This window comes from Lutjanus erythropterus, chromosome 14 (assembly GCF_056507025.1).
Source record: "Lutjanus erythropterus isolate fLutEry1 chromosome 14, fLutEry1.hap2, whole genome shotgun sequence".
Lineage (NCBI taxonomy): Eukaryota > Metazoa > Chordata > Actinopteri > Lutjaniformes > Lutjanidae > Lutjanus > Lutjanus erythropterus.
Genome location: NC_139330.1, coordinates 3,705,932 through 3,713,670, shown reverse-complemented (window position 1 = coordinate 3,713,670; position 7,739 = coordinate 3,705,932). Strand labels below are relative to the sequence as shown.

Here is a 7,739-nt window from a genome sequence, read left to right as displayed (position 1 = left end):
TGTCCTGCTGGACGATCTGATTCAGTCTGCAAGAGAACTACAACCTGGGAGAAGATTTATTTTCCAGCAAGACAATGACCTGAAGCACACACCGAAAACCACACAGAAATAGTTTAAAGAGAACCGGGTGAATGTTCTGGAGGGGCCGAGTCAAAGCTCAGACCTCAATCCAACAGAGAATTTGTGGCAGGATTTAAAAAGGGCTGTTCACACCTGACAGAACTTGAGCAGTTTTGCAAAGAAGAACGGAGTAAAACTGCAGTTTCCAGATGTGTAAACCTGACTGAGACCTGTCCACACAGACTCAGTGCTGTGATTACAAACACTCATGTTTGAGTTTGAGCTCAAACATCCTTCACACAGGTAGTGGAGGATGTTTAAGTAAAAAACAAACCAAAATCCCAAACTCATGATAAATGACGCTAGAAGTCACATACAAATTTTATTGAAGACAAAAGGTTACAATTTCAATATTATATGAAGTTAAAGATCTTTTAAATCAATCAAGAATTTTGACTTTTATAAGACAGAATTAAACTTATTAGTTACATTATAAGAAAACCAGACAAAAGTGAAAGTTTAAAAAAGTAAATGAGATGAGACGAGTAGCAGCTCTGCAGGTTGCTGCCCAGTAAGACACAAACTGATTAATCAGTTATCAAATAGTTTATGGTTTCTACTAGAATTAATTGTTGCAGCTCTGTAACTAATCAATGATTTATTTTCAACATGTGCAACTATCAATTAAGGGAAATGCACAAAATCTGCAGCCGTAGTTCATGAAGGTAAGGAAATGAAGGAAATGATCTACAGGTGCAGCAGGGTTAGTTCACGCTGTAGTTACATCAAAAGGGTTTAATGCCACCTTTTACTGAGGATTTTCAGAAAAATTAAATATCAAATGTGAAAATATATGCCTGCTCTTTTGAGTAAATACATACTGTTAGTTGGTGGATTTAAAGAACATTTGTCCAAATGTGTTTATTAGCAAAAAACTAGACATGTGAATGCTGCCTCTAAATAAATTAAATGTTTACTTAAGAATTTAACTAATACTTTGATCCCTTATATTTTAACTTTTTAAGGCCCTGCAGCAACCCTGAATTAAAGTGGCCAATGAAGAGGATGAAATTTTTCCTCCAACAACTAAAACTAATACCAGGACAGTGACGCATTCAAAACAGGTCTGCCACACCCATTCAAAAAGTCACCTGGGCAGAAAATCTTCATTCAAGCTGCCTCCATGTAAACACATCCACCATCATCCAGGCAGCCTGAGATTTAAGAAAAAAATCCAATATACTGTAATGTTTGAGCATGAGAACATGACAGGACATTTTCAAACCAGAAAACCACAACATGCCAGTGTTCCCACCACAGTTTCCTCTAGCTCCTCCTCTAGTTCCCTTCCCCCGCGGCTCCATGTCATCTCTGCTGTACTTTTCCACTACAACCAAAGAACAAAGTCGCTCTCTACAATACAAAAAAAACCCTGCACCACATCATCTTTGTCTTTTAAAACATTTTTTATTAAAAACAATTCAACAAACACACATTAGTAAGAAAAGAAACTGTACAATCTATGAATTAAACCATTTGACAAGTTCTAACATAAAAACGGTGGCAGGAATATTTTAAAAAGCACAGTTCTTTATGGCATATAGATTGGATGATGATGCATTAAGACTTTACATAATTTATAAATAAATGTACCAATAGTGCCAACATTTAAAACAAAAAAACAATAAAGCAAGTTGATTGTTCCTTTTACAATTTACGTTCCTCAAGTAAAATGGTGAAAATGGCACACTCCCACTGCAGACAAGGTCACCAAAGCTGATGTACAAGCTGAATCTTCACAGCGATGAGATGAAGACTTTACATGGCGTCCATCTCCCTTTGCTGCATTACAAAGAAGAACATGTTAAAAATCGACAATTATGATGCAAAGATTAAGATTTAAAGAGTCTGACTTGCTCTAAAAAGTTCAAGGAAGTTGGTCTCACCTGAGCCTTGTTGTACCGCTGGTTCTCCCTCCTCCTGGCAAAGAACTACACAAACAAAAAGAAAAATTAGGACTCATTGATCAAAGAAAACATCACACTTAAGCCAAATAAATAATATATTAGGTAGCCAAAGCACTCACAAGGACAAGTAGGCCAGCGATGACAGCCAGGACAACAACCACGATGACGGCGATGATACCGCCTGACAGGTTCTTCATGGTGAAAGTGGGAGCCTCCTCGTCCACGTAGTACACCAGGATGTTCTCCATCTCCAGCTTCTGGCTGCCCAGAACCGGCTCGAACTTCTGCTGGTCCTTGAACAGAGGCAGAACCTTCACCTGCAGGAGGAGAGGAGATTTAAAATGATTAGAAGAATTGAAAAATGAACCACTCTTTGAGCCACGAACGCCGTGTAAACCGCTTCAACGTACATCTTTCTCCATGTAGTACGCCATGTTGGTCAGGTCAGACTTGCGCTCTCCCATCGGCTTCTTCACGTCCACCACAATCATGCGGGCGTCGGGGTCGTACTGCAGGACGACAGACGAGACTGTTCGTTAGTACTCTGTGTTTTTCTAATACTGTGCTGAGAATTTAGTATTTGAGATGGTATTTCTGTAATAATGTCCTGAAAAAGCACATTTACTGAGGTACTTCTGTAATATGACAAAAATTGTACATTTAATGAGGTATTTTGTTAATATTCATATGAAAGTAGAATATTTAATGAAGAATTTTGTAACACTGTGGCAAATTTGTGAAATTTAATAGGGTATTTTTGTAATACCACTCCATAAATTCACTATTTAATGAGGTGAATTTGTAAAACTGTTTCCTAATATTTAATGTTATTTTGCCAATACTCTAAGAAAATGAGGCATTTTCCATCTTTTACCGTTCTATAAGTTTAATATTTAATGAGATACATTTGTAATACTATTTTGAAAATTGAATATTTAATGGAGTAGTTTTGTAAAACTCTTCTCAACTTGAATATGTGAGGTATTTTTGTGAGAAAAACATTTTTGCACACACTCACCTCGACTTTGTCCACCATGTCCTTGTTGAAGTTGCTGTAACGTTTGTGAATGGCATCTGCGATGGCGCTGTATTAAGGAAAGAAATCAGTTATGAAATGTTGAAGCTGTGATGTTTATGTGGTTATGATTTTTTATGCTTGTTAAATAAATTTCACCTTTTCAGATTGGCGGCGTTCACTTGACCGCTCACTGGTTTGTGTTTCAGCTGAAGACGGATCCAGCTGGAGAAAAACGACAAAACATTTTAGACATTTAAATCATTCTAGACTTTCTTTGATCCTGACAGTGAACTGAATATCTAATCGATTAATCAGGATGAAATACTCACTAGGTCTCCACGAGTTTCTCACACTGGAGGTTCTTGTCTCCCTTGTCAGTTCTGCGAACGCCGGCGCTGTTCACGCACCAGCACTCCTCAGTGTTGTTGCACTGCTTGGCCTTGAACTTGCCGTCGCTCTCGCAATCCGGGTCGTAGATGCCGTCGTTGTCCACGAAGGCGGTCTCCACGGGCTTCCCTCCGAGCGTACGGGTGTCCAGGCCCTTTTTCGCTCTGTACATCTCGGCCTTCATCAGGAAGCACTTGGGGATCACTGAAGTAAAAAAAAAACAAATCAGCATGAAGCGAGAGCTACACGACCTGCAGGGAGAAGGAAGGCTGCTGCAGGGATCTTATACTCACATGTGCTGCAGTCCAGTACTTGTTTCTCGTTGTTGCCGACCAGGACGAAACACTGACATGGGGATCCATCACAGGTGGCCCACTTCATGGTGTCACATGAACCTGAGCAGAGACACAAAGGAAACAAAACACACACATCAATATTAAAGCCACAGCAATTAATACAGGACCTCTAGTAAAGGTTAAAAATCACTGGGTGTATTTTATTTTAAAGCAACAATGCCTGCATGTCCCAACTAAATAAATAAATAAAACAATTATGTCAGCAAGTGCTTTCATGTTAAATATCACTTAACATTTTATGTTTTTTAAAAACACTATATGAATTTTGAATTTTAATAATATACTAGAATAAAAAAAAATTTTCAATACCATGGCAAGAAGAAAAAAGTCTCACACACAAATAAATATATTTCCTTTCTTTGTTAACAACCTGCACACAGTGCTGGAAAAGAAAAAGCTGCATGCAAGACAATCAAAACTGAACCGGGGTCTCGACTGAGCACTTTTTAATAGTTTCAATACTATTAAATATTGGTGTTGTGTAGTTTTTAAACATGTGGTATTGAAAAGTATTGACAACGTTATGCTATACTGCGATTGTGTTTGACAATATACAAAAAAGGAGCCATTTCTACAGTGTAATTTGATTAAGAGTCTAGAAAAACACTTGATATGTGGGTGAATAATCATTAATTGATAACTCTGTGTTTTAATTTAACGGATTAAAAATGTATGTTTTATTTTTTTGTCTGTCTGAACCGTTTGCTGAACAAGGAAACTTTACATGAGTATTTATATTCTTATTAATGATTAATCAATTCTCTGCGTTTTCAACTATCAGTTAAATAAAATGCACAAGTTAGCAACCCTTACAAACACGCAAACTGTATCAGAGGCCTGCTTCATTAAGGATTTATTGTAGTCTTGTTCTATAGGCCTGTAAACTGCGGGGGGGAGGAGGGGGCAGGTAGACCAGCAGGTTTCTGGAACACCTGGGCGTTGGTTTCTCCAAACAGACAAGTCCCCGGAGAGCGGGACAAACCCTCCCAACCCCCACTCAGCAACGAAACTACCTGCGTTTGACATCCAAACACCTTCTGATCACACCTTTATCCCCCATTTTAAACTGCGAATACACGAGCGAACATTACACTGAAGGCAAGAAAAGTGAGGAGAGCTCATAAAAAGTTATTTTCTAGCTTTCTATTTCCGTTTTCGCGCTAATTCAAGCACTAATAAAGCGTTTTTTGCATTTAAAATAATATAGAATCACAATTAAGCCCAAAGTGCGTTGTTGTGAGACAGTTTTAGAGTAATAAAGTTGAATACATCAAACTTACAGGACTGAGCTGCTGCTCCCATTGCAAAGGCAGCGAGAAAAAGAGCAATCCACATCTTCATGATGAAAATAATAAAAAACTGAAAGAACTAAAAGAGAAAAAAATAAAACAAGTTTCCACTGGTGGTTTTCTGTCCGTCCGCAGAGTCCAAAGATTGACTCAAGAATGGCGTCCGACCTCTCACAGCTTCCTTTTTCTCTCCTCCTGTCGCGGGTGTGTCTCACCTCGTCAAACCTGTTCTGGGAGAAACGCGGCGAGCTCGCGCGCACACAGGTGATGGTCAAAACCGCACGAGCCCGCACGGAAGTTAAGAAAAAATATAAGCTACAGCCGTTTATCGATTATATAGACTTTTGTTTGTTGTTGTCGCACTGATAGAAAGCTATTATGTAGTAAATTTATTAAACAACAAGTCTCGTTACGTCACTCTGATTTGCATAGTCAATGACGAGAGGACAAGGTGGGTGAGTCAAACGCTCAACAACTTTTTCCGGTATGACCATATTTGGTGTCTCTCTCTCAGTCTCTATTGACATTTTACTGTTTCTTTATCAAGCAATGTAAATATTTATCCTTAATTTTCTTTGATACTTTTGCTTAAAATAGACTTTACTGAAAAGAAAACCTCTTACTTTTGTGGTTTATTTCCTACAGAATATTCTCATACGTCTATTTTATTATATGGCTTTGTTGAATTCTGGAGGAACAACAAAGTTACTGTGAAGTCATTTTAAAATAAATATGTTGTGTCACATAAATGTGCAACTTTTTTGTTAAGCCACCATGTAATACGTGGGATAATGTACAGTTAGCAGGTCATTATTGTGAAATAAGCCTCTTCTGGATAATCTTAGACCAGCATCATCCTGTCAGGATATATTTCACAATAATGATCTGCTCTTTGCATAATATTCTTGTAGGATGTCATAATACGAAACTAATTACTTATGTCATTCTATTCATATATTCACATTATAATATATTGTATTATTATACTATTATTTGATTAGTTAACACACTGTATTTTTAGCATTTTCCCTCAGATAGATCTCTCAGGTAGAAATCCCAGGGGGGACACGACCCCCCAATCCTGGGTAAAATATGATTTGTCCCCCCAGTATATCACTATAAACACAAATATGTAATTTAACTAATATAACTTTAGTCAGTAAGAACACTTATGCTGATTACAGACACTTAATCGTGTGTTTTTAAGTTTCAATTCAGTGTTGGCTCACTGGAAAGGCTCTGATACACTAAATGGAACGGGACCCTAATTGTTATCATTGGTAACATCTGAGTTTCACCTGTTTTTTCATATCTGCTGTAAAAAATGCGCTCTTGCTCTTGCTTTTTTTTTAAAAAACCCAAAATACCCCAGTATGTGCAAAAAATTGCACAGTATTTAAGTTAAAAACTCTAAACTCTGTATGCAGTCTGTTTTGTTCATTGTAAACAGAGGAAAACTGTGTGACGTGATGACATCATCAACTTTACGGACAGGTATCATACCTGACAGAAACCAGAGGCTGGAAAAACATTTCTCAGGTGAGTCAACGCGCTCTGTTGGATGACACAGCTGAGTCACAGCCTCAGGCTTCACGCAGATTATCTGTCTACGAAAAAGTATTGCACCCAATGTTTTAGTCCTTATTCATTAATCAGTGTCAGTCAACAATCACGTGGGTCAGAGGTTTCCAAACCTTTCATACAGAGCAAATCTACACTGTGATCTTTAGGATATTATAATGAGTGAGTGCTGCAAAATAATGATGTTATCTTAAAATAATATTTTTGTATCTAACAATGACTTAGTATCTCAAAGTGATAAGTCATTATCTAAAAATCACGAGTTAGTATCTAAAAAAAGTGAGTTCGTATTTCAAAATAATGAGTCAGATACTGAGTCAGAGAAGTTTCTGGCCCTGTCAACACCTACATAGGAATTTTTTAAAAACATAGCTTTTTCTATGCGTGTGGGCCTTTTGTCTACACAAAAGTGACATTACTGACACTAATGACTCTAAAACTGAGCTTTTTGAAAACTCCTCTCAACACTCAAAAGAAAAAATAAATATAAAATCCTTGACTCTGTGCATTTTAATTAGATGTAAATTTTCCATGTAATTTTATTACATAATTTTAATGTAAAGGGTTGTGTTAAACACAATGTTTTTCTATCATGTTGAGTCAGTGTGAATAAATTAAATACCTAAAGCCAAATTTAATGCAAACTTGTACATAAATTGTGTTGGAGTGTGATGCACATCGCCTCCTTGTGTGATCTAGTAAATAAAGTTTACTTGATTTGTTACATTCAGTTTATTCTAAACATATTCACATTATGTTTATTTTTTGGGACGCATAAACTTTATATATTTTAGCTGCATTTTATTTAAAAATATTGTTCCATGTTTATTAGAGCCAAGAGACATTGCTCAAGTGGAGGTGAAGATATTTAAAATCACCATTTTCAGTGTTGTGGCGTAGACAGGGAAACCGGTGTTTCTGGGTTATAACGTTGCCGCTTTCTCCTTTTGTTGACGCTGGCGTGCTCTCGTCTCCATCGTTTGTCATGAGAGATCTGAAATAAGGAGCCTGAACAATGACTCTGTGTTTCTTTGATTAGCCTTTGCAAAAGGATCAGCTCACAGACTCATGCAACCAAATG

The 7,739-nt window shown here is 37.3% G+C and overlaps 1 protein-coding gene across 1 annotated transcript; it reads right to left on the bottom strand.

The window, feature by feature from the left end:
• Window positions 1-1,507: 1,507 nt before the first annotated feature.
• Window positions 1,508-5,257, bottom strand: epcam (epithelial cell adhesion molecule). Its single transcript, XM_084736329.1, has 9 exons — window positions 5,069-5,257; window positions 3,726-3,827; window positions 3,375-3,636; window positions 3,202-3,267; window positions 3,046-3,112; window positions 2,438-2,536; window positions 2,147-2,344; window positions 2,007-2,051; window positions 1,508-1,902 (listed from the first exon to the last, which is right to left on the bottom strand). Exons 1-9 carry the CDS (start codon window positions 5,127-5,129, stop codon window positions 1,879-1,881), a joined length of 924 nt encoding a protein of 307 aa, XP_084592455.1. The 5' UTR covers window positions 5,130-5,257; the 3' UTR covers window positions 1,508-1,878.
• Window positions 5,258-7,739: the final 2,482 nt, after the last annotated feature.

Excerpts from the sequence above, each read along its gene's own strand:
- epcam (XM_084736329.1), bottom strand. The coding sequence starts at position 5,129 with ATGAAGATGTGGATTGCTCTTTTTCTCGCTGCCTTTGCAATGGGAGCA. Across the intron at positions 2,052-2,146 it reads TCGCTGGCCTACTTGTCCTT|TTCTTTGCCAGGAGGAGGGA; the intron begins GTGAGTGCTTTG and ends TTGTTTGTGTAG. Across the intron at positions 1,903-2,006 it reads AGCGGTACAACAAGGCTCAG|CAAAGGGAGATGGACGCCAT; the intron begins GTGAGACCAACT and ends TTTGTAATGCAG.